This window comes from Heterodontus francisci, chromosome 18 (assembly GCF_036365525.1).
Source record: "Heterodontus francisci isolate sHetFra1 chromosome 18, sHetFra1.hap1, whole genome shotgun sequence".
NCBI classification, from domain to species: Eukaryota; Metazoa; Chordata; class Chondrichthyes; order Heterodontiformes; family Heterodontidae; genus Heterodontus; species Heterodontus francisci.
Genome location: NC_090388.1, coordinates 79,194,530 through 79,221,984, shown reverse-complemented (window position 1 = coordinate 79,221,984; position 27,455 = coordinate 79,194,530). Strand labels below are relative to the sequence as shown.

Here is a 27,455-nt window from a genome sequence, read left to right as displayed (position 1 = left end):
GGCTGTCTTATGAGGAAAGGTTGGACAAGCTAGGCTTGTATCCGCTGGAGTTTAGGAGAGTAAGAGGTGATTTGATTGAAAAATATAAGATCCTGAGGGGTCTTGACAGGGTGGATGTGGAAAGGATGTTTCCCCTTGTGGGAGAATCTAGAACTAGGGGTCACTATTTAAAAATAAGGGGCCGCGCATTTAAGACAGAGATGAGGAGAATTTTTTCTCTCGATAAGCAAGGGTGTGAAAGGTTATCGGGGGTAGGCAGGAATGTGGAGTCAAGGTTATAATCAGATCAGCCATGATCTTGCTGAATGGCAGAGCAGGCTCTAGTGGCCGAGTGGCCTACTCCTGCTCGTATGTATCACTTGCCAAAAACGTTAAATCTGTGTCCCTATCAACTAATGGGAACAGCTTTTCTGTGTCTACCTTATCTAAACCTGTCATAAAATGTACACCTCTATCAAATCTCCTCTCAATCTTCTTTGCTCCAAAGAGAACAACCCCAGCTTCTCCAACCTAACCTTGCAACTAAAATCCCTCATCCCTGGAACCGTTCTAGTAAATCTCCTCTGCACCCTTTCAAGGACCGTCACATCCTTCCTAAAGTGTGGTGATCAGAACTGGACAAACTTTTCTAGTTGTGGCCTAAGCAGAGCTTTATAAAGATTCAACATAACTTTTTTTTATCCTTTCATGGAATGTGAATGTCGCTGGCAAGGACAAAATTTTTTGTTCATCCTAATTGCCTTTGAACTGAGTGGCTTGCTAGGCCATTTCAGAGGGCAATTAAGAGTCAACCACATTTCTTTTCCTGCTTTTGTGTTCAGTGCCCCTATTTATGAAGACCAAGTTGCCAAATGTTTTGCTAACTACTCGCTCAATATGTCCTGCCACCTTCAAACATCTCTGCACATGAACCTTCCAGGCCCCTGTACACTTAAGTACTGTGCCATTTAGTCGATATTGTCTTCCCCTGTCCCTTCTGCAAAAATGCATCACTTCACATCCTGATGTCTCTTGCATGAGCTCAACGTCCTCTCCAGCCGCCATTGCTGGTAAACTGCTCCAGCAGGTCAAACGCTGTTTAGAGGTGCTATCATCTCTGTATAGTCCTGCAGCAACTCCACTAAAAGTGTGAGTTCCACTCATAACAGATGGAAATTTATCTTCCCTCTTTGCTAGAAATGTTGGAACAATAAGTATAGAAAGGGGTTACACTGTGTGAGGTTGGCTAGTTGTCATCTACATTCAGGAACATGCCATACACAGCACATGACAGCTGGATTAATGGGGCCTCCGAGAAACATGGAATGCATTTTGTTTGACAGGCATTATATATGACAAGGTTAGTGCTAGTTGTGATTGTTTTAAAAAGACCATTAACCCACAATGCACTGGAGGAGGTTTTGACATATGGAGGCTAAAGTTAGTATTGTAAAATAATAATGGTTCTGCTTGTCACCAGACAAGCAGTTCTGCTATTGGTTGTCAACTGGAAGGCTGTGAGATTGGTTTCCAAGGCCTTTTTTTCAGTTGAATGATTTTAACAAGTTCTAAACTGGGCCAGGATAGGTTTGGGTGAAGGAGAACCATTTGATCTCATCTTTCCAGATACCAACACTATATTTCCCCATTACAGTATCTCACTGTTTCTCACATGAGCTCAATGTCCTCTGCAACCAGCATTGCTAGAAAACTGCTGCAGCAGGTCAAATCCCATTTAGAGATGCTGTCACCTCTGTAGCGCCATTGGTTATTTCTCTGACTATTGCCTCCTTGTGAAGTAAGGTTTGACATTGCTAACAGAGAAGGGCAAGGCACTGGTTGATAGCTACCCAGCTGAAGAAAATAGCTAACAATTAGTGCAAGAATTAGTGAATGAAGGAAAATCTCAACGAGTAAAACTTTAGTAATCTTTGATGTCTCCGTTTATCTGATCAAGAAGGTTCAAGATCCCCTCTTTATACAGTTAGCCAATCTCAGCGAGGATATAGAGAAGGTGCTACAGATCAGCCCAGGCAGCCAAAGTTCAAGCACCAATCATCATCTAATCGTTTGTGCTGGACAGACAGCTGAGGACCAGGTTCATTGGTGTTGCCTCACCAAAGTCAAATAGCCTGTCAACATTCACTGGTCAGAAGTTGAGTTCCAGGGGATTATGGAAGTTGACTGCAGGATGACTCAGTGGCTAAGTGAGAGAAAATAGACCAGAAAAAAATGGGCAAGAGAAACAAAAAGAATCTATTCTGAGCACTGAGTAATTAGTCATTTCTCAGAAACTAAAAATAGGAAGATTAGCATTTATCATTTACATCTGTTGGCTTCCATCCTGCATGGATGGGTATAATTAGGACAAGGTTGGCACTTTTTTAGGTCAATGGCAATGTATTGTTATTCGCTGTGCATCTAAAGAAAAATATCCTGCGCTGAGTCAGGAAAAATGACAAGGTCAACATTCAGTTCACCCATATAACATTAACTCTCGACATTCTTGAAGGAACTACCAGCCTCTCCAGTGAGTTACTGAACCGTGCAGGCCAGGCAGCATCCAGGTTCAGTGCCAGCTGTGACCTCAGCTGAATGCAGTCAATACTGCTTAGGAATGCTTCAGTTATCACTGGTGCTCTGGGTTAGTGAAGGAAATATTGGCCAGGGTTCACGTTTCTGATAAATTATACAGATTATTTCAAATTGAAAAACCTGGGTGATGGCCAACACCAGCAAGCTTGATAACCAGAGAAATAAGAGACAGTGATTTGGTGTCAATCCTATTTTAAGTCTAACGATTATAGGAAGCAGGGAAAACTGAAGGAGGCAAGGAGATGTATAGTTTTGGTATCCTGGGAAAGACTGAGACAGAACAAGAGATTAGAACACATTGAGAAAGAAAAGCATGCTGGTGACATATTTGTAGCTGCAGATGAACCAAATGAAAGGTCAGAGGATTAACAAGAGGAGAATTATGAAATAGAGAATGGTAAGAAAAGCTGCATTGGACAAAGGCTCAGTACTTTGCCATGGGCTGTTAGGGACGAGTGTGCTCCCATTCAAATTAATGGATTGGTTTTAAAATTTAGCTTCCTGGAATTGTTCAGAGAGAATTATAGATTGTAATAGTTGCTGTCGATAGCTGTTCATTGCAGGCATCAGAGTACTCTTTTCAAATAGCTTCTAGACCTCAGTCACCCACCTCACCTACTTCCAAAGTTGAATAAAAAATCGTCAAATCTCTTTGCCAGCTGCCCCTTACCTAGGTCATCTTTATCCCATGACAGGACCTCTGAATTTAACTCCGGACTCGCTTCTATTGTTTCCTCTCCAACCAAACACCAGGAAGACCATTTGGTCACCACCACAAGTCCATTCCCTCTCCAGTGATTCCATCCCTCTCCCTGTCTAAGGTTGAACCAAACAGTTTGGAACCTTGGTGTCAGATGTGACGCCGAGATGAGCTTTCAACTACATATTCGTTCCATCACTAAGACCGCCTATTTCCACCTCCATAATAACGCCTGACTTCACCCCTGTCTCTGTCCATCAGCTGCTGAAACCCTCAATCATGCTTTTGTTACCTCTAGACTTGACTATTCTAAGACAATCCTGGCTGGTTTCCCACATTTTACCCTCTGTAAACTTGAGGTCATCCAAAACTCTGCTGTACGGACAGATTCGGGGTAATAAAAAATGTCGGAAGCTGCAGGAAAACCCCAAATCTGTCCGAAGTTGGGAAATGGCTGCTCCCGATGTCAGCACCTGTCAGCTGTGCAACTCAGCGCCGCTTTTTAAAAAAGCCGGTCTGGAAGAAGAAGGCAATGGAACATTTCTCATCTCTGAAATACATCCACGAGCTGGATGGAAACCTTCGACGGGCAGGATCCTGGCCCACAGGCCGTATGTTGGACAGCCCTGATATGTATAAATGACTTCGATATTGGAATACAGAATAACATTTCAAAATTTGCTGATGATACCAAATTTGGAGGTGTGGCAGACAGTGAGCATGATACCAATCGACTGCAACAGGACAGAGATAGGCTCACAGAATGGGCACACAAGTGGCAGATCGAATTTAGTACAGAGAAATGTGAGGTGATGTGTTGTGACAAAAGGGATATGGAGAGGCAATATAGACTAAATGGCACAGTTCTAAAGAGTCAACAGGGACAGAGGGACCTGGGGTTCAGTTGCATAGATCTTTGAAGGTGGCAGGACATATTGAGAGAGTGGTTAGCAAAGCATGTGGGATCTTGGGCTTAATAAATAGAGGTATTGAATACAAAAGCAGCGAGCTTATGCTGAACCTTTATAAAGTTCTGGTTAGGCCACAACCAGAGTATTGCACCCAATTCTGGTCACCACACTTCAGGAAGGATGTGAAAGTGTGCAGCGGAAATTTACTGGAATGGTTCCTGGGATGGAGGATTTTTGCAGCAAGGTTAGGTTGGAGAAGCTAGGGTTGTTCTCCTTGAAGCAAAGGAGATTGAGGGGAGAATTGATAGAGGTGTGCAAGATTATGACAGGTTTAGATAGGGTAGACAAAGAAAAGCTGTTCCCATTCGTTGATGTAACAAGGACTGGGGGACAAAAATTTAAGTGATGGGGGAGAGGGCATGTGAGGGACAAATTTTTTGCAGCGAGTGGTAATGACCTGGAACTCGTTGCTTACAGAGGCGGTGGAAGTGGAGTCGACCAATGAGTTCAAAAGGAAGTTGGATGGGCAATTGTGGGAAATAAACACAGGGTAACGGGGTTACAGCAGAGGAGTGGGACTGATTGGATTGCTCTACAGAGAGCCAGCATGGACTTGATGGGCCGAATGGCCTCTTTGTGTGCGATTATGACTCGGACTATAACTCTATGAATACTCGCTGTAGATGTTGTCCACTATTTTAAGAAAGACATTAACCCAATTATTTTAAATACAGAGGGATTTCATCAGAATAAATTAATACCTATATTACCAATCTTACATTAACGTTTTCATTAGCAATCTCAAATTAACATTTTTGTTACTAATCTCACCTTAATGCTTTCATTACCAATTTCACATTTAACGCTTTCATTACTAATCTCACGTTAACACTTTTATTACTAATCTTCCATTAACACTTTCAATACTAATTTCAACTTAACATTTATACAAACATTCCAAAAATGACAGATAGGTAAAGCCCCTCTGGTCCATCCCGCACAATCATGATACCTTCTTTATCACAATTCTGCACCCCACCCAAAACAGTGTGATCACCTGGGACAGTTGAAAGATCAGGTAAAAGCTCAGGCCAATTTGGGGGCAATAAATCTGGGAAATTCCTCTCTGGCCATCTAAGTAATCATAACTAGTTCAGGTGATCGCTCTGGCTCTGAATTCTATGATATATCTACCTTTTATAAGAAGTGATATCCACCCTAACCAGAAAAAGGTCCAACTCTCATTTGAAGAAAATCAGCACGTTGACATCTACTGCGTGAGACAGCATAAGATCTCTCCCTTGCCCTATTGGAGGCTCTTAATCCAGTATGTGATTATTTTCCGATGTCTCTTCCAGACTCTCCATCAGTACTTGCATTGCGCTGCCTGTCTTTCCATTCTTTCACCCCCATTCTGCCAGTCCATGGACATCACTCCTCAGCCAACATCCTGAACATTCAACCACTATTTATACTTGCTATCCCACAACTGTTGCATCACTCCAATTACTAGACTCCTCTGGAATATATGTCACCCAAGTACACACTCTGGGCAATTGGCCTTTGGTTGCGATAGCTCTGTCCTGTGTGTCATGATCACTCATGTTACCACTATCCAGCCCTTGATCTCCCCTATTCTGTTCCCTAGAACCTTCATCATAAAACACATGAGCATTTGAGGTATAAGGTGCTTGATTTACTTACCTGCTGAGAGTCCGAGATTTTGTAATTAATTCCGATTAATCACGAAGAATGAACTTTAACAGTTTTGTGCCATGTTTAGTAAGTACTGTCTTACCATCATGAACTATTACCTTACCAGGGCCTTTTCATTCCCTATGACCCTCTCTTTTATAGTAAACCAAATCTCCTGAATTAAACTCTGTCTCGGATGGTCTTATATGTTGCCTCAGTGCTCACCAAATTTTCTCTGAGACCTCATCCTTGTCTCCCTACATGTTAAGCATTTAACTGTGCAGAAAAAATGGAACTAATTGTAGTACTTCTGGAGCTGGAGGACAAGCATGAAGAACAGAATGCAATTTGGGGTTTTGTCCATTGACTAATTGATAAGGACCATATCCCCCAACCATCTGGAGTGAATTCTTTGCATGAACCATTCATGCCAGGGCGGTTGTCAACTTGCAGTTTGGGTTGGTCAGCTAAGATTTTATGCAGCATTTCATCAGTCACTGGATGATTCCTTATGCAGAGTCCATTACTGAAAGGATTTTCAGCTGTGGTATTCATGACCATAATGTTCATGTTTTCACACAGGTCTCTGAACTCATCGTTGGCAAATGCCCCTCCATTATCAGTCAGAAACTAAGCTGGCGCCCTATGTCTGGTCCTTATCCATTTCTCCATGATTTTATCAATAATCACCCTTTTGTCCTTAGAGTCATAGAGTTGTACAGCATAGAAACAGGACCTTTGGCCCACCGTGTCCATGCCGACCATAATGCCTATCTATACTAATCCCACCGGTCTGCATTAACTCCATATCCCTCTATGCCTTTCTCATTCAAGTACCTGTCCAGATGCCTCTTAAATGTCGCTACTGTTCCTGCCTCCACCACCTCCTCAGGCAGCTCATTCCAGATACCCACTATTCTTTGTATGAAAAATGTACCCCTTTGATCTCCGTTAAACCTCCTTCCTCTCACCTTAAATCTATTCCCTCTAGTTTTACTCACCCCTACCATGGGAAACAGACTCTGACTATCTACCCTATCTATGCCTCTCATAATTTTATATACCTCTATCATGTCCCCTCTCAGCCTCCTTCGCTCCAGGGAAAACAGACCCAGCCTATCCAATCTCTCTTTATAACTCAAGCCCTCCAAACCAGGCAACATCCTTATGAATTTTTCTGCACCCTCTCTAGCTTAATCACATCTTTCCTGTAATGCGGCGACCAGAACTGCACACAGTACTCCAAATGCGGCCGAACCAACGTTATGTACAACTGTAACATGACGTCCCAACTCTTGTACTCAATGCCTCAGCCGATGAAGGCAAGCATGCCGTATGCCTTCTTCACCACCCTGTCTACCTGTGTTGCCACTTTCAGGGAACTGTGTACTTGCACCCCAAGGTCTCTCTGCTCAAGAACACTCCCCAGGGCCCTGCCATTCACTGTGTATGTCCTGCCCTGGTTTAACTTCCCAAAAGCATCACTTGCATGTCCTTGCTATCTATTATTGTAGAAAGACTAAATCAAGTTGCCTGGTCTATAAAATGTAGAATGAAAATATTTCTGCCTTTGTCTCATACCTCGTTAAATTCATGTGCCAATGGAAGGCTTACAATAAGATGTGACAGCATCCTTCGATACTTTTTGCAGATTTCACACTTCTCACCAATCTCTTCTATTAGCCTCATATACTGTTCATCAACCGCACCTGCATCCTTTAGCAGGATTTTTGACAAATAGGGTGAGAAAATTGTCAATGTAACTATAAAACAGATTTGTTTTTTCACTCTCTGAATCTTATCATCTGATACCATTAATACCCGTATAACACTGATGAAAAACATTAGCTTTGTTAAGAGGATACAATAATGTCCTGACTGGGTAAGCTGCAGATCCACTAACTTTCCCAAAATAATTTCCATATCATGCCCCATGTTATATTTCATCCGTGCCTTTTGCACAGAAGGTTTACTCAACAGCAGAGGTATCTCGTTAGAGGCTACATCAGTACTTATAAAATAGCTTTCTCCAGCTAGTTTGCATGGAATTACAACTTTATTTTGTGATCTCAATGTATAATCATCATTAAACCTAAATCAAGTAGTACTTTTATACTCTTGAAACTTGCGTCAATCCTCACCACTTGGTGAATATAGATAACATTTTAACCAATCTGTCCCACGTACTGTTGAAGTACAAGCACTATCTAGTACTGCACAGTTGAACAATTCCGTGACTAACACATTCATCACAGGACTAAAACTCCTTGTCTTTCTTTTCTTTTGGGCCTCCTTATCTCGAGAGACAATGGATACGCGCCTGGAGGTGGTCATTGGTTTGTGAAGCAGCGCCTGGAGTGGCTATAAAGGCCAATTCTGGAGTGACAGGCTCTTCCACAGGTGCTGCAGAGAAATTTGTTTGTCGGGGCTGTTGCACAGTTGGCTCTCCCCTTGCGCCTCTGTCTTTTTTCCTGCCAACTACTAAGTCTCTTCGACTCGCCACAATTTAGCCCTGTCTTTATGGCTGCCCGCCAGCTCTGGCGAATGCTGGCAACTGACTCCCACGACTTGTGATCAATGTCACACGATTTCATGTCGCGTTTGCAGACGTCTTTATAACGGAGACATGGACGGCCGGTGGGTCTGATACCAGTGGCGAGCTCGCTGTACAATGTGTCTTTGGGGATCCTGCCATCTTCCATGCGGCTCACATGGCCAAGCCATCTCAAGCGCCGCTGACTCAGTAGTGTGTATAAGCTGGGGGTGTTGGCCGCTTCAAGGACTTCTGTGTTGGAGATATAGTCCTGCCACCTGATGCCAAGTATTCTCCGAAGGCAGCGAAGATGGAATGAATTGAGACGTCGCTCTTGGCTGGCATACATTGTCCAGGCCTCGCTGCCGTAGAGCAAGGTACTGAGGACACAGGCCTGATACACTCGGACTTTTGTGTTCCGTGTCAATGCGCCATTTTCCCACACTCTCTTGGCCAGTCTGGACATAGCAGTGGAAGCCTTACCCATGCGCTTGTTGATTTCTGCATCTAGAGACAGGTTACTGGTGATAGTTGAGCCTAGGTAGGTGAACTCTTGAACCACTTCCAGAGCGTGGTAGCCAATATTGATGGATGGAGCATTTCTGACGTCCTGCCCCATGATGTTCGTTTTCTTGAGGCTGATGGTTAGGCCAAATTCATTGCAGGCAGACGCAAACCTGTCGATGAGACCCTGCAGGCACGCTTCAGTGTGAGATGTTAAAGCAGCATCGTCAGCAAAGAGGAGTTCTCTGATGAGGACTTTCCGTACTTTGGACTTCGCTCTTAGACGGGCAAGGTTGAACAACCTGCCCCCTGATCTTGTGTGGAGGAAAATTCCTTCTTCAGAGGATTTGAACGCATGTGAAAGCAGCAGGGAGAAGAAAATCCCAAAAAGTGTGGGTGCGAGAACACAACCCTGTTTCACACCACTCAGGATAGGAAAGGGCTCTGATGAGGAGCCACCATGTTGAATTGTGCCTTTCATATTGTCATGGAATGAGGTGATGATACTTAGTCGCTTTGGTGGACATCCGATCTTTTCTAGTAGTCTGAAGAGACCACGTCTGCTGACGAGGTCAAAGGCTTTGGTGAGATCAATGAAAGCAATGTAGAGGGGCATCTGTTGTTCACGGCATTTCTCCTGTATCTGACGAAGGGAGAACAGCATGTCAATGGTCGATCTCTCTGCACGAAAGCCACACTGTGCCTCAGGGTAGTCACGCTCGGCCAGCTTCTGGAGCCTGTTCAGAGCGACTCGAGCAAAGACTTTCCCCACTATGCTGAGCAGGGAGATTCCACGGTAGTTGTTGCAGTCACCGCGGTCACCTTTGTTTTTATAGAGAGTGATGATGTTGGCATCGCACATGTCCTGGGGTACTGCTCCCTCGTCCCAGCACAGGCATAGCAGTTCATGTAGTGCTGAGAGTATAGCAGGCTTGGCACTCTTGATTATTTCAGGGGTAATGCTGTCCTTCCCAGGGGCTTTTCCGCTGGCTAGGGAATCAATGGCATCACTGAGTTCCGATTTGGTTGGCTGTATGTCCAGCTCATCCATGACTGGTAGAGGCTGGGCTGCATTGAGGGCAGTCTCAGTGACAGCATTCTCCCTGGAGTACAGTTCTAGGTAGTGCTCAACCCAGCGGTCCATCTGTTTGCGTTGGTCATTGATTATGTCCCCCGATTTAGATTTGAGGGGGGCGATCTTCTTGATGGTTGGCCCAAGAGCTCTCTTCATGCCATCATACATTCCTCTGATGTTTCCGGTGTCTGATGCCAGCTAAAACTCCTTGTGACTGGTACAATTCATTCAGATTCATCATTATCTTCATCCTCTTCCTCAAATTTCCCTTCATGCGTCATGTTGAGGACCCTGCCTCTTCACTTTGAGCAGTTCACCACAGAATGATATTTAGAGTCACACCTGAAACACCTACTAATTGTTCCTTGTGCATTCCTGGGATTTACTCTCCCATTATTTTTGTTCCAATTTTGTCTTCTGCTATAATAGCCGGGCATTTTCATCCTCATTGTGCCTATCTTTAATCCTCTCTTGTAACGACACCTGCGTACATTATCTGGACTATTTCAAAGTTTGACAATCGTTGAGTCCTCTACTCTTAGTGTCACCACGGAATGCCTCATTTATTCCATGAAGGCTAAAGGAAATCACTGTTTACCCAGGAATTTTTTAAGGCAGCAAACATCTGATCCACCTCTGAGAACCAGTTGTCTGTCCATGAGACATCTTAGCACAATCCAGCAATTTAAACCCTCTTACTGATCCAGGGATCCCCAAATTGAATTTTTTCAATCGAATATACTATCTGTAAAAGTCCATGACATATTCCTCCATGGAATGACCATCGGTTTTCCAAAATGTATCAAGTTCTGATCATGCCTCATAGGCATTTAACCAATCAACTTTCTTGTAGATTTCATCCAAGAACTTCCAATAGAAGATCCAAACCTACATCACTTTCCAATTGATGGGCATCCAGCTCACAAAATGCTTTATTTCTGATTTTACTTCTTGTAAAAAGTGACAACACCAAGGCCCTACCTTGGTTCCTCTTTTATAGGGACATAACCCATGTCCATGTATCCACTTCATTCTTCCACTGAAAGTATGGATCAGACTCCGAGAACACCAGAGGCTAATTATACCCCAACAATTTACACTTGCTTTCTGCCATTTTCCACAATGGCCACTAGGATTTTAGTTTTCTGTGTGATTTTTTTCCCCTTAGTTTCCAATCTTCACCTTTAGACAACCGTCCTTTGCTGCTATGTTCTATTCCAGAAAGACAGGTGGTGAAGGATCGAACTGGAGCTAATCTTCGCACACTTTTATAAGCTTTTATTTACAGAGGTACACATTACAACATACACCTCCTTACCCAACAACCACAAATTCAAGCCTTCTCTGCTTTAAGGAAAACAACCCTAGCCTTTTCAGTCTCTCTTCATAGCTGAAATGCTCCAGCCCAGGCAACATCCTGGTGAATCTCCTCTACACCTTCACCAGGGCAGTCACATCCTTCCTATAGTCCATGTGAGGCAGTGTTACAGTGCGTGTGGGGCAGTGTTACAGTGCGTGTGGGGCAGTGTTACAGTGCGTGTGGGGCAGTGTTACAGTCTGTGTGGGGCGGTGTTTCAGACTGTGTGGGGCAGTGTTACAGTCCGTGTTGGGCAGTGTTACAGTCTGTGTGGGGCACTGTTACAGTCCGTGTGGGGCGGTGTTATAGTCCGTGTGGGACAGTGTTATAGTCCGTGTGGGACAGTGTTACAGTCTGTGTGGGGCACTGTTACAGTTCATGTGGGGCGGTGTTACAGTCCGTGTGGGGCGGTGTTACAGTCCGTGTGGGGTAGTGTTACAGACTGTGTGGGGCAGTGTTACAGTCTGTGTGGGGCGGTGTTACAGTCCGTGTGGGGCAGTGTTACAGTGCGTGTGGGGCAGTGTTACAGTCCGTGTTGGGCAGTGTTACAGTCCGTGTGGGGCAGTGTTACAGTCTGTGTGGGGCAGTGTTACAGACTGTGTGGGGCAGTGTTATAGTCCGTGTGGGACAGTGTTACAGTCCGTGTGGGGCAGTGTTACAGTCCACGTGGGGCAGTGTTACAGTCTGTGTGGGGCAGCGTTACAATCTGTATGAGGCTGTCTTATGTACACAGAGCTTCTGGTGCTTTGGAGGAGGAGGTGAAAATGTGGGAATGTCTTTAAAATACCTTATTTTTTCCAAAGAAAATGGAAATGTTTCCTCTCTGAAAGGATGGAATTATAAATCTCCAGTTCGTCTCTGTTTTATATTTAATAACTGTATGTGTCTGTCCCTGTAACAGGTTAACTGGCTGTAAATTTGATGATTTGACAGGTTAGTTTGATGGCTTGAATTTCTATTATATAGCAAACATTAGCGAGGTTGTATTGTTTAATGATGTCACATCAATCCAGTGATTGCTGGAGGAGGGTTCCATGTAATTTGAATTGCTAAGTCTGCTACTACATTAACCACCTGCACTGTGTGTACAGTCGTACAGGGGCCATGGCCATGTTTAACCCTTTGTCTTGATCCCTGGATGGCTCTAGTGTACGGAAGTGTGTCGCTAAGCTGCAGAGAATAGTATACCTTGGCTTCCGAGAATTAAAGCAGAAAGAGATCTCCACTATAGCTGCCCACTCTGTCTAACCCTGGATACTTGTCTTTGATGAATGATTATCTACTTCCCTTTTAAATGTTATTATGGACCTGGGTCTGTTGTTGACTAATTAATAGAGGCTGATTGCTATGATTACTCACTCAACAACTCTATTATCACTGCATCACACAACTACCAGGTGAACTAGATGGACCTTGATCTTTTAGTCTAGCAATTCTTGTGTTGCTGTTTTCTCATGGATCCTGCTTCCATCAGTTTCTGTTGGGGCGTTCTAAACCGCTGCGCCCTTCTGCATATTTTAAAAAAGAAACTTCCTCCAACCCTCATCCTTTTCATAATGGTAACTTTATGCTGCTCTCTTTTGATCACTCCCCAATCAGTGGAAACAGTTTTCCTTTATTTACCTGATCAAATGCTGCAAAGTTCTGAACGTCTCTGTTGATCTCCTCAGCCCAAACTTCTGTAGTCTCTGATCGAAGTATCATCTCAGTGAATTTTTGCTGCACCATCTACATGACCTTGATATCATTGCTAAACAAGGTGCCCAAATCTCCATGCCCAATGCGAACTGCAATGGTTAATAATGGGTGGAGTCCTCATCTATGCTGCCTCAGCTGATCTCAGACAAAGTATTACTGATGCGAGCCTTAATATCAAAAGGATGGATTGAGGGTTGGAAGAATCAGCTGAATGTTTCCAACTGTGCATGCTTGTATGAGTGCTGAGGATAGGGTCAGGTTTATTATGATGCCCCAACAGTTGAACATCTTATGTATTGCCGCCACCATGTGAATGTCTTCCTTGAGTCTCAGAGACCAGCAATAGACAAGATACTCAAGCTGGAGTCTGAACAGAACTATTTATAGAATCATAGAGAGATACAGCACTGAAACAGGCCCTTCAGCCCAACAAGTCCACACACTGACCATCAACCACCCATCTATACTAATCCTGCTTTCCCTCTCATATTTCCACAATTCTCCCACCACCTAGCTGCAATTTTTTTTTTTATAACAGCCAATTTATCTATCAAACCACAAGTCTTTGGCACATGGGAGGAAACCAGAGCACCCAGAGGAAACCCACACGCTCACAGGGAGAACAAACTGCACACAGGCAGTACCCAGAACCGAACCCGGGTCGCTGGAGCTATGAGGCTACGGTGCTAGCCACTGCGCCACTCTAGTTTGGACAGAACAAGGAACAAAATCATGTGATGTTGGAAATCTGAAATAAAAACAGAAAATGCTGGAAATGCTCAGCAAGTCTGGTAGCATCTGTGTAGAGGGATGTTTGATCATGACTGCCTCTGACTTGTGGTCTACTGTTCTGGCTGTGAAGTTCAACATTATATTGCCTTTGTTGATTACTGCACTGCATTGGATGAGCATCAAGGCTACTAAGGCTGCTAGTTATCTTTTATCTTAACCCTTCCCTATTTCTTCACCATTCATAGAGTACCTGCCTCATCCATTTTTTTTCTGCTGATATGCAGTACTTTGCTCTTTTCTGCATTAAATTTCATCAGGCATGGTTGAGGCTAAATGCATATTTTGTCCCACACATTCTGTGATTACTGAGCTGGATCTCACTCCTATTTGGCAGTATAAATGAAATGGTACAATTTTAAAGTGGGTGCAAGAACAGAGACCCAGGAGTTCAAATACACAAATCTTTCAAAGTGCCAGGACAAATTGAAAAGGCTGTTTAAAAATCATGAGATCCTTGGCTTTATAAATAGAGAAACAGAGTAGAAAAGCAAGGAAGTTAAGGTGAACCTTTATAAATAGGCCCCAGCTGGAGTATTGTGTTCAATTCTGGGCTGCACATGTTAGGAAGGATGTCAAGGCCATAGAGAGCGTGCAGAGGAAACTAATTGGAATGGGAATGAATACAGAAAGTGCTGGAAATATCAGCAGGTCTGGCAGCGTCTGTGGCGAGAGAAACAGAGTTAACGTTTCAGGTCGATTGATCCTTCTTTGTTCTGATGGGGAGTTTTAATAGAGGTGTTCAAAATTATGTGTATTCAAGGTAAGGAGAACTGGGGAACTCTACTTTGCTCTCTGAGTCACAATCACAGATCAGATACAGAATGTCCTAAATGGACGCTGACACTTCCTCAACAGTGACTTAGTTTCAATTGCATCAAGTTATAGTGTCAGCCATGCTCAGTGGGTAGCATTTTTGCTTTTCAGGCACAAGTTTATGGCTTCAAGTCCCACTCCAGGACTTGAGCACAAAAATCTAGCTGACACTCCAGTGCAGTACTGAGGGAGTGCTGCAGTGTTGAAGGTGCCGACTTTAAACCAAGGCCCCATCTGCCGTCTTAGGTGGATGTAAAAGATCCCATGGCACTATTTTGAAAAAGTGCAAGGGAATTATCCCTGGTATCCTGGCTAATATTTATCCCTCAATCAACATCACAGAAACAGATAGTGTGTCATTATCACATTGTTGTTTGTGGGAGCTTGCTGCTGCAGCAAATTGGCTCCTGTGTTTCCTACATTACAACAGCGATTGCACTTTAAAAGTACTTTGTTGGCTGGAAAGTGCTTTTCGATTTCCGGTGGTTGTGAAAAGCGCTATATAAATGCAATCAAAATAGCAATCCCATTTGAACCAGGGTGATGTACCTATTTATACCAAACGCTGATTGTTTTTTAATAAAAGCAAAATACTGCGAATGCTGGAAATCTGAAATAAAAACAGAAAATGCTGGAAAAACTCAGCAGGTCCGGCAGCATCTGTGGAGAGAGAAGCCAAGAGAGGATTGTTTTTTGGTCAGCTGGGTGTGGTAATTGGGTTTCGATCCTGACCAAAAATGATCTTGCACGCTGACTGACAACCAGGTAGTGCAGTGGTTTTTAAACCATATCCCAGCCAGATCAGATGGTTGTGCACTTTCAGTTCATGAGTGTTATAAAGCAGTTCACTGTGCAATCTTTCTTCCCCCCCCCCACGCCCGCCATAGCGCCTGGGTTTCAGTCCAGTCTAGTCACAGGGAATGAAGATCTAAAGTCTCGGATGAGGATCTAGGTATTTCTTACTCGTAGTCATATCATTTGTTTTTCTTAATTTGGTCCGGAGGCTCTTAATTTGTAGGTGTAATTTGTCTCAATCTGCTTGAATCACTGTCAAACCACGGGGTAGACTACCCCTGTGTTTCAAGCACTGCTCGAGTCGTCCGATATAGGAATATAAATGTACAGTGTGGGAATTGGGAAAGTCAGTGATGCAGGGGCCATCCTTGCTTGTTTGGGGTTGAGATATATTGCTGAGTCAAATCATTGAAGGTCTAACAAAGAACAAAGAAAATTACAGCACAGGAACAGGCCCTTCGGCCCTCCAAGCCTGCGCCGATCCAGATCCTCTATCTAAACATGTCGCCTATTTTCTAAGGGTCTGTATCTCTTTTCTTCCTGCCCATTCATGTATCTGTCTAGATACATCTTAAAAGACGCCATTGTGCCCGCATCTACCACCTCCGCTGGCAACGCATTCCAGGCACCCACCACCCTCTGCGTAAAGAACTTTCCACGCATATCCCCCCTAAACTTTTCCCCTTTCACTTTGAACTTGTGTCCTCTAGTAATTGAATCCCCCACTCTGGGAAAAAGCCTCTTGCTATCCACCCTGTCTATACCTCTCATGATTTTGTACACCTCAATCAGGTCCCCCTCAACCTCCGTCTTTCTAATGAAAATAATCCTAATCTACTCAACCTCTCTTCATAGCTAGCGCCCTCCATACCAGGCAACATCCTGGTGAGCCTCCTCTGCACCCTCTCCAAAGCATCCACATCCTTTTGGTAATGTGGCGACCAGAACTGCACGCAGTATTCCAAATGTGGCCGAACCAAAGTCCTATACAACTGTAACATGACCTGCCAACTCTTGTACTCAATACCCCGTCCGATGAAGGAAAGCATGCCGTATGCCTTCTTGACCACTCTATTTACCTGCATTGCCACCTTCAGAGAACAGTGGACCTGAACACCCAAATCTCTCTGGACATCAATTTTCCCCAGGACTTTTCCATTTACTTTATAGTTCACTCTTGAATTGAATCTTCCAAAATGCATCACCTCGCATTTGCCCTGATTGAACTCCATCTGCCATTTCTCTGCCCAACTCTCCAATCTATCTATATTCTGCTGTATTCTCTGACAGTCTCCTTCACTATCTGCTACTCCACCAATCTTAGTGTCGTCTGCAAACTTGCTAATCAGTCCACCTATACTTTCCTCCAAATCATTAATGTATATCACATAAAACAGTGGTCCCAGCACGGATCCCTGTGGAACACCACTGGTCACACGTCTCCATTTTGAGAAACTCCCTTCCACTGCTACTCTCTGTCTCCTGTTGCCCAGCCAGTTCTTTATCCATCTAGCTAGGACACCTTGGACCCCATGCGCCTTCACTTTCTCCATCAGCCTGCCATGGGGAACCTTATCAAACGCCTTACTGAAGTCCATGTATATGACATCGACAGCCCTTCCCTCATCAATCAACTTTGTCACTTCCTCAAAGAATTCTATTAAGTTGGTAAGACATGACCTTCCCTGCACAAAACCATGTTGCCTATCACTGATAAGCCCATTTTCTTCCAAATGGGAATAGATCCTATCCCTCAGCATCTTCTCCAGCAGCTTCCCTACCACTGACGTCAGGCTCACCGGTCTATAATTACCTGGATTATCCCTGCTACCCTTCTTAAACAAGGGGACAACATTAGTAATTCTCCAGTCCTCCGGGACCTCACCCGTGTTTAAGGATGCTGCAAAGATATCTGTTAAGGCCCCAGCTATTTCCTCTCTCACTTCCCACAGTAACCTGAGATAGATCCCATCCGGACCTGGGGACTTGTCCACCTTAATGCCCTTTAGAATACCCAACACTTCCTCCCTCCTTATGCCGACTTGACCTAGAGTAATCAAACATCTGTTCCTAACCTCAACATCCGTCATGTCCCTCTCCTCGGTGAATACCGATGCAAAGTACTCGTTTAGAATCTCACCCATTTTCTCTGACTCCAAGCATAACATTCCTCCTTTGTCCTTTAGTGGGCCAATCCTTTCTCTAGTTACCCTCTTTCTCCTTATATATGAATAAAAGGCTTTGGGATTTTCTTTAACCCTGTTTGCTAAAGATATTTCATGACCCCTTTTAGCCCTCTTAATTCCTCGTTTCAGATTGGTCCTACCTTCCTGATATTCTTTCAAAGCTTCGTCTTTCATCAGCCGCCTCGACCTTATGTATGCTTCCTTTTTCCTCTTAGCTAGTCTCACAATTTCAACATGGTTCCCTAATCTTGCCATTTCCATCCCTCATTTTCACAGGAACATGTCTCTCCTGCATGCTAATCAACTTCTCTTTAAAAGCCTCCCACATATCACATGTGGATTTACCTTCAAACAGCTGCTCCAAATCTACATTCCCCAGCTCCTGCCGAATTTTGGTATAGTTGGCCTTCCCCCAATTTAGCACTCTTCCTTTAGGACCACTCTCGTCTTTGTCCATGAGTATTTTAAAGCTTACGGAATTGTGATCACTATTCCCAAAGTAGTCCCCTACTGAAACTTCAACGACCTGGTCGGGCTCATTCCCCAACACCAGGTCCAGTATGGCCCCTTCCCGAGTTGGACTATTTACATACTGCTCTAGAAAACCCTCCTGGATGCTCCTTACAAATTCTGCTCCATCTAGACCTCTAACACTAAGTGAATCCCAGTCAATGTTGGGAAAATTAAAATCTCCTATCACCACCACCCTGTTGCTCCTACATCTTTCCATAATCTGTTTACATATTTGTACCTCTATCTCACGCTCGCTATTGGGAGGCCTGTAGTACAGCCCCAACATTGTTACCGCACCCTTCCTATTTCTGAGTTCTGTCCATATTGCCTCACTGCTCGAGTCCTCCATAGTGCCCTCCTTCAGCACAGCTGTGATATCCTCTTTGACCAGTAATGCAACTCCTCCACCCCTTTTACCTCCCTCTCTATCCCGCCTGAAGCATCGATATCCTGGGATATTTAGTTGCCAATCATGCCCTTCCCTCAACCAAGTCTCAGTAATAGCAATAACATCATACTCCCAGGTACTAATCCAAGCCCTAAGTTCATCTGCCTTACCTACTACACTTCTTGCATTAAAACAAATGCACCTCAGACCACCAGTCCCTTTACATTCATCATCTGCTCCCTGCCTGCTCTTCCCCTTAGTCACACTGACTTCATTATCTAGTTCCTTACAGTCTTTTGTTACTACCTCCTTACTGACAACTGACCTCCTCAATTGGTTCCCATCCCCCTGCCACATTAGTTTAAACCCTCCCCAACAGCGATAGCAAAAGCACCCCCAAGGACATTGGTTCCAGTCCGGCCCAGGTGTAGACCGTCCAATTTGTAATAGTCCCACCTCCCCCAGAACCGGTCCCAATGTCCCAAAAATCTGAACCCCTCCTTCCTGCACCATCTCTCAAGCCACGCATTCATCCTGACTATTCTTTCATTTTTACTCTGACTATCACGTGGCACTGGTAGCAATCCTGAGATTACTACCTCTGAGGTCCTACTTTTTAACTTGGCTCCTAACTCCCTAAACTCTGCTTGTAGGACCTCATCCCGTTTTTTACCTATATCATTGGTGCCTATGTGCACAATGACAACTGGCTGTTCACCCTCCCCCTTTAGAATGTTCTGCAGCCGATCTGAGACATCCCTGACCCATGCACCAGGGAGGCAACATACCATTCAGGAGCCTCGTTTTCGACCACAGAACCGCCTATCTACTCCCCTTACAATCGAATCCCCTACGACTATAGCCCTTCCACTCTTTTTCCCGCCCTTCTGAACAGCAGAGCCAGCCACGGTGCCATGAACCTGGCTACTACTGCCTTCCCCTGGTGAGCCATCTCCCTCAACAGTATCCAAAACGGTATACTTGTTTTGGAGGGAGATGACCGCAGGGGACTCCTACGCTGCCTTCCTGCTCTTTCTCTGCCTTTTGGTCACCCATTCCCTTTCTCCCTCAGCAATCCTAATCTGCGGTGTGACCAATTAACTAAACGTGCTATCCACGACCTCCTCAGCATCGCGCATGCTCCAAAGTGAGTCCATCCGCAGCTCGAGAACCGTCATGCGGTCTAACAAGAGCTGCAGTTGGACACACTTCCTGCACGTGAAGGAGTCAGGGACATCAGCCATGTCCCTGAGCTCCCACATTGAGCAAGAGGAGCATGACACGGGTCTGAGATCTCCTGCCATTTTTAATCTTAAGCTTAACTTAGTTAAATGAAAAAGGAACAAAAAGTTTTTACCAATCACGATAAAACCAGAGAAATAGAAAAAGCCTTACCTTATATACACCCCACCGAGTCCTTTTGTTTGGTTAGAGGAGGAGGGCGGGTGGGAGACACTACGAGTGTGGTGTCTCGGGTTCAGAAACCGCCCAAATATATAGTGTTTTACTTACCCAGCAGCCCCCTGGCCTCCGCCGAAAACAAAAGGAAATTAAGTTTACTTTCAAACTGACCTTCCCAGCTGCTCACTCGCTCGCACTCTCTGCTCCCGAAAAAGCTGCTTCCCAGCTGCTCACTCGCTCACACTCTCTGCTCCCGAAAAAGCTCCTGCAATTCTTCTGTTAATTCGGCCCTATCTGACCTCTGAAATGGTTGATGCTGCCGAGAGGGTATCAAGTCCTCCTTTACAGGCTGCAGAGAAATGTAAAAGCAGGATGATGGACCTCTGGACTAAAAACCCTACATAAGATTTTCCTACAGTGGTGCATGATAATCCGCCAGCTCCATGCACTGGATGACCGAATGTAACCGGATATAACGATGGTTGCAGGTAGTAGGTTAATATGACAAGTCCGGCCTTTTCAGTCTGTATCCCCATCACCGTGCCACAGTCTCGCCGAATCAAACAAGGCTATCATCCCACACAATCCAGGACTTCTCGTACTTCAATAACATATAATCTCCCCTGATTAATAACCAGCCAGGAGTCATCAATCACACTAAATCACAGCTCTTATTGATCAAAGATGCTCATTAGGCTGAGGGGTAGTATCGCTGAGCAGCTGTGGTCATGCTATCTTCGAATAATTCAGTAATGAGATGCTTGCAGTGGGGATGGTCTGCCCACTTCACGTGGGTGAAAAAAAGAACATGCATTTATATAACACCTTTTCCTAGACCAGGAGCCCAGTGAGCTTGCCACAGACTCGGAATCAAACCAGTCTGTCAGGTCTGTGTGGCACAACTGCTCACTGCCTCAATCTGATAGCCATTCTTGTCAAAAGATAAAATGATTCCTGTGTGAAATCTAGACCCCTAATGGTTTCATGCGTGTGAATGTGCTGGTGTGGCATGAAGCCATAGAGACAGAAGGCCTTCAGCTTCGATTCCTGGTCCTAACTGGCTTAGTTGATCTCAGTTCAGGTGGCATTTGGGCAAATGGTCTCCATGCCCAGGGAGAAGAAATATCAACTAAGATTGTCATTGCTATCCATGTGTGGATAGGACCATATGATACTCAGTCAAAAGTTTATTGCTATCACTGGGAGTCAAATAAAAAATGGAGTCAAAAGCAAAATGCTACAGATGCTGGAGATTTGAAATATAAACAGAAAATGCCGGAAATACACAGCAGGTCAGGCAGCATTTGTGGAGAGAAAAACAGAGATAATGTTTCAGGTCTGTTTTTAGAAAATTGGGTCCTTTACCACAATCAGTGTCCTCAACCTAGAATGAGACCTTCACGAAACATGTTGAGTCAAGCATGAGCTCACATACAGAGACTGTCAGTGACAGAAACAGCCACAGATATGGGCAGACTGACACATGATAATGATTCCCTGCTCTCTCGTTACACAGGTCAGCAAGTCCTTGGATTGGTGGAGAACCAGAGTGACTGGTACCTTGGGAACTTGTGGAAGAATCACAGGCCTTGGCCAGCACTGAGTCGAGGATACAACACCGGTAAGTAACCCATCAAATTAGAAAATGGTAGGCACTAAACTCTTTTGTTTTAAGGTCTATTTCATTTCCACTGGGCAATGACCCAATCTGCCAGTAATTGAAGCCTGTTGGAACTGTCACATCTCTGGAACTGTATGGATGAATCTGAGCAAACTGTTTGTTTAGCATGAATCGCAATTCTGGTTCAAATATCAAGCCATGCTAATTTTAGAACAAATCGATATTAGATTTTATAATTGTTATCCTACCTTGAACAGTTTAGTAGTTCATTCTGTAGTATAAGGATTTGAAAGTGCTAATGTTTGGGACAGTGTTAGTAATACCTCCCACTATGATGATGTAAGAGATCAAATGAGAGAGAGACTTGAAGGAGAAGTAGCAAGTGGAGTTGGACATACTTGTGTAAAGCTGTGTATAGTTCTCTAATATGTAATAGACTAGTTATTGTGAAAACTTATCGAACACTCAGTAATCTCTCCTAGCTAGACTAGCCAAACATACACATGGTGAACAGAGGTGGTTCTTGCCATACAGCACAGAAAGATTTGAAAAGAAGGTTGGAAAGTCAGACCTGAAAACAGTGGCGTCAAAACAGAAGAACTCGAGAAGAGGCTGTGATGAGCTCCAGAGCTGCTCCGTGAATGAAGTGGAGGCACGGAAAGTTGGGGAGTTGGCTTGCAGAGGCACTCAGGCTGCACCACAGAGGCATGGTGGTCAGTGAAAAAAAATCCCGGTCCAGCCATCACAGGCTTCAAGTCAGAGAACCAAGCAATGGTCAGGGATCTGGTCAGCAACCCTTAAAACGGGTGGAAAATTGTTCTTAATGGTGCACGAGGCAGGCAGCACCGGGAAAACCTAATCCCTAGCAAGGGCGGATCCGAGGTCAGCGCCATTACATGTGGCGACTGCGAGGCAGAGAAAAATAAGAAAAACAATACTGGATTCTTCAGTGAAGGGAGTGAAGAGATTATTGAAATAATGCTGCAAAGCTCTGTTCAAGAAATAAATGCCTAGTCTAGTAGAGAGATTTCCCAGGGAAAGACAATGACGGCAGCGGGAGTCAGTGCAAGGCTGAGCAGCATGGGAAAACTTCCAATACTGGAGGGAAACAATAAAACAGAAAATAAACTACCTAGAACGCTTAGAAAAGCCACCAGAGAGGTTTAGACACATTGGAGGAACAAATCAAACTCAAAACTGGTCACTTTGGAAAAGAAGATTTTTGAGATACAGAATTGCTTCAAAATTAGACTGTAAGTCTGAAGCAGAATAAGTCAACACATTCCTTTATTCCATAGGAGCAATAGTAGACGATGTTAATGCAAGACAAGGCATTAATGAGATATCAGATGAATTGGAAAAAATCTTAAAAGCCTTTGATAATTATCTCATCCTGAGGAACAGCAAGATCCTAGAAAGGGCCCAATTCAACAGAAAAGTCCAGAAACCAGGTAAACCAGTAGACGCTTTTATTAATAACCTTTAAAGCCTCGTTGAAGGATGCAAATTTGGAGACCTAAAAGCAGAATTAATATGAGACCTCATTGTAGTAGGTATCACTGATGAATTCCTAACAGATTTATTGCAGTCTAAAGAAGACCTCACCCTAGACAAAATAATGCAGCTGGTGAGACAAGCAGAGGTCTGTAATCAGAACAGAGCAATCCTGAGAGGTGAAGAAAACCCCTTGGTTCAGGAAAACTTCAGCGACCATCCATTTCCTTAAGCATAGGATTGTAAAAGAAGCACCAGAAAAGAAGGTACTCTTGGGAGCAAAAGTGCAAGACTCCATGAAACCCTGCCAGTGCTGTGGCGCCAAAAAGACCCACAGGCACAAACAATGTCCTGCAAACAGAGCAGAATGCTTTCACTGCAAGAAAGTTGGCCATTTTGGGAAAATGTACCAAAGTAAAACCGCTACTTTCACGGGTACTAAAGGCAACGTCTTCACGCATAGAGCTACAATCTCCATCAGAAGAGAAATCAGAAAACTTCCTTGGTGAGAGCAGTGACCCTAATCATGCATTCTGGACTGCAGAAATATATGTCAATGGAGAGATCACCAACTTCAAACTGGACACTGGAGCAAGTGTAACAGTTTTATCAGACGACGAACCGTGGTTATCAGCACATTGCCTGCAACCAACAGAAACTCAGTTGCATGGTCCAGGAGGAATTGAACTGAAAGTCAAGGGAAGACTACAGCAACACTCCAGCACAAGGGAAAGCAGCTACTGGAAACACTGTATGTTCTACAGTATCAAGAATTTTCTCTTTTAAGTAGAAGAGGTTGTATAGACCTTAATCTTATCAGAAAAGTGGAAGAAGTTGAGCAGCAATGTCACTTGCAAAAAGACTTTCGGAAATTATTTACTGGTCTCGGAAGACTTAAGACTGAATGTAGTATTACTTTGCGAAAAGATGCTAAACCAGTGTGTCCTTTCACGCTTAGGAAGATACCACACCCACTAATGAATCAAGTCCAACTTCAGCTTGAAGCAATGAACAGGATGGGAATTATTTTTCCTGTCATTGAGCCTGCAGAGTGGTGTTTGGGAATGGTTCCAGTTCCAAACCTAACGGTCATCTTCACATTTGTGTTGACTTAACTCAACTGAATAAGGCTGTAGCCAGAGAAATCCATCCAATGTCCTCAGTAAAAGCTTGGCAAAGTTATCCAAAAGTACCACGTTCCCAAAGCTCGACGTGAATAGTGGAATTTGGCAAGTCCTGTTGGATGAGAAGTCAAGGTTATTGACCACCTTCATTACTCCATTCGGAAGATTTTGTTTAATCGTTTACCATTTGGTATAACATCAGCACCGAAAATATTCCAAAGAATTATGTCAAATATTCTACAGGCCCTTAAAGGAGTAATATGCCTTATGGACAACATCTTAGTCCATGGGGAATCCGTCGAAGAACATGACCTGTGGGTTAGAGCGGCTTTGAATCATCTACAAGAAAAAGGCCTGACACTGAATGAAAAGTGTGAATTCTCGAAAATGTCTATTCATTTCCTAAGGCACATTGTTAGGAGCAAGGGCACAATGGCAGACCAGCAAAAGACGAGAGCCATTTGTGAATTCCCAATTCCTACTTCTGTCCAAGATCTTCAATGGTTCCTTGGAATCGGTAATCAGTTGGCAAAATTTCTGCCCAATCTAGCACAAGTTACTGAACCCTTAATGCAACTGTAAAGGAAAGCTCAAGCATGGTGTTAGGATGCGCATCAGGAGCAAGTATTTCAAAGGATCAAGGAAATGCTGATTCACCAGTTACTACCAACTAAAGTTGCAGCAGATGCCTCATCTACAGAGATGGGGGCAGTCTTTTTCCAAGAACAGCCAGATGGATGTCGCAGACCGATTTATTGTATGTCTCGAGCATTGTCTGAAACTAAGGCAAGGTATGCCATCATAGAGAAAGAAGCTCTCGCAGTCACATGGTCTTGCAAAAAGTTCTCAAGTTATATCATCGGCTTAAGGATCATCAGAGACACAGCACAAACCCCTAGTTTCATCACTTGAAGAAGAAGAACTCGTGAGAATGCCTCAGAGAATCCAGAGATTCCGGTTGAGTTTCATGAGATTCATTTATGAAAGGATATATGTGCAGGGCAGGCTGCAAACAACAGATGCATTGTCCAGAGCTACTGCTGACCATCCTACATAACAGGATGTTAACTTTATTATTGAGCTTGAGTCACATTCTCAGTTCACTGCATCACAATGGCAGGCAGGCTCAAAAAAGCTCCAATTACTCATGCTCAGATGCAAGATGAAGAATGCATCCGTATCCACCAATATTGCAGCAAAGGTTGGCCGCAACAGCGTCCCAGTGGTAAGGTGATGAAAATCTTCTTCGAACACAGAAAGCACTTTACTATTGTGGATGATTTGCTGGTATATGACAAGAGGCTGGTGATTCCAGTCTCACTCCAGGCAGACATCTTGGAGAAAATACACCAGCAGAGCACAGGGTCAGTCATTTGTGTGGTGGCCAGGAATATCGAGGGATATAAAAGAAATGATTTCTAATTGCCAGGTATGCGCAGTGCTCAGACCAGACCAGAGGGAACTCCTTATCTTGACCCAATTTCCAACCAAACCATGGGAATGCCTAGGGATGGCTCTGTTCCTGTTCAATGGAAAATCCTACTTGATTATTATTGATTATTTTTCCAGGTGGATCGAAGTAAAACATATGCACACGCTGACTACTGAGATGGTCATTTGAGTTTTAATAGAGATATTTGCAGCACATGGCATTCCTGACCAGATTGTTTCCGATAATGGTCCACAATTTGCAAACAACTACTTTATGGAAAACTGTGGATTTGTACATCATACAAGTTCCCCTAGATATCCTCAATCTAATGATGAAGCTGGAAGAGGAGTCAGAACTATCAAAGCACTGTTAAAGAGCAATGAAGATTTTCAAACAGCATTCCTGACCTATAGATCTACTCCATTGCTAAGTGTATTAGTACCATCAGAACTGTTGAGGGGAAGGAAGCTCAAAACACAACTTCCCATCCTACCCAAAAAATTACTTCCAGGTCTAGAAGTCCAGGATTATCAGAGAATTCAAGACAGAGAAAAGTCTTACTGAAAACAACAAGTTTATAACTATAATAATATAAAAGCAAAATACTGCGGATGCTGGAAATCTGAAATAAAAACAGAAAGTGCTGGAAAAACTCAGCAGGTCTGGCAGCAGTTGTGGAGAGAGAAACAGAGTTAACGTTTCAGGTCAGTGATCCTTCTTCAGAAGCTTAAAACTATAACAGGAGATATTGCACCAGGAACCTACCTAAATTGATGGAAGGAGGAAAGAAATGGGTACGAGACCAAGGCAGTGGAGGAGTAATCATCCAGAGAGATGATAATCAACAGAGATTTTATTTAGTACATACTTCAGAAGGTACTATAAGACGAGACAGGAGAAATCTTATTTCTGTTCATCAAAGACGTTAATCAGTCATACATTTGGATGACCCAGGTGTTGAACCTGAAATTCAGAAAACACCGAATACTACAAACCTAAATGTTGGCCATCCAAGTCAAGAAACAGATGTTTAGAGAAAGACTACTTATCTTCCGTGTCTGACAATACCATGATCAGGGAGAGTTGTGAAGCCCCCTGACAGACTGTATCTGTGATGTCAGAGACTTGGGGGGAGATGGGGTAGTATGTAAAAATAAAAATTAATGTACAAAAACATATATGGACAAAGACTTGGGGGTAGATGTAGTATAAGAGTTTGAAAGGGTTAATGTTTGGGACAGTGGGAGTATTACCTTTCACTATGATGATGCAAGAGATCACATGAGAGAGAGAGACTTGAAAGAGAAGTAGCATGGCATCAGTGGGTTAGACATACTTGTGTAAAGCTGCATATAGTTCTCTAATATTTAATTAACTAGTTACTGTTCAAACTTACTGAAGACTCAGTAATCTCTCCTAGCTAGACTAGCCAAGCATACAGCACAGTCAAATGTAAAGGACATCTTGAGGACTTGCACAGCTTAGAGTTGCAGAGCAGAAACCCATCCCCTCCCGGGTCATTATATAGGGAATAGACACTATGTCGCACCTCTTCCCAAGTTCTCTAGCCCCACACACCCCTCCCTCACTTCCCTAAATTCCTTAGTTAGGAATTAGGCAGGATTTTCCCACTCCTAAATTCCCGATACAGGGAGTATCCCTTTTCACCTGGTAAGGTGAAAAATGGAATAAAAACAAAAAAATGCTGGAAAAACTCAGCAGGTCTGGCAGCATCTGTGGAGAGAGAAACAGAGTTAACGTTTCAGGTCAGTGACCCTTCTTCAGAACAGTTCTGATTTTGCTTTTATTTTAGGGTGAAAAATGGATATTGTCTCAGAGACCAAGCCAC

The 27,455-nt window shown here is 43.8% G+C and overlaps 1 protein-coding gene across 2 annotated transcripts in view; it reads left to right on the top strand.

Annotated features, from left to right (window-relative positions):
* large1 (LARGE xylosyl- and glucuronyltransferase 1) overlaps positions 1-27,455 on the top strand; it is a 488,923-nt gene that overhangs the window by 328,187 nt on the left and 133,281 nt on the right. For both annotated transcript variants that reach the window (XM_068051293.1, XM_068051292.1), the window contains one exon: positions 21,452-21,556. In XM_068051293.1, coding sequence (XP_067907394.1) covers positions 21,452-21,556 — 105 coding nt within the window. The remainder of the gene's footprint in view (positions 1-21,451; positions 21,557-27,455) is intronic.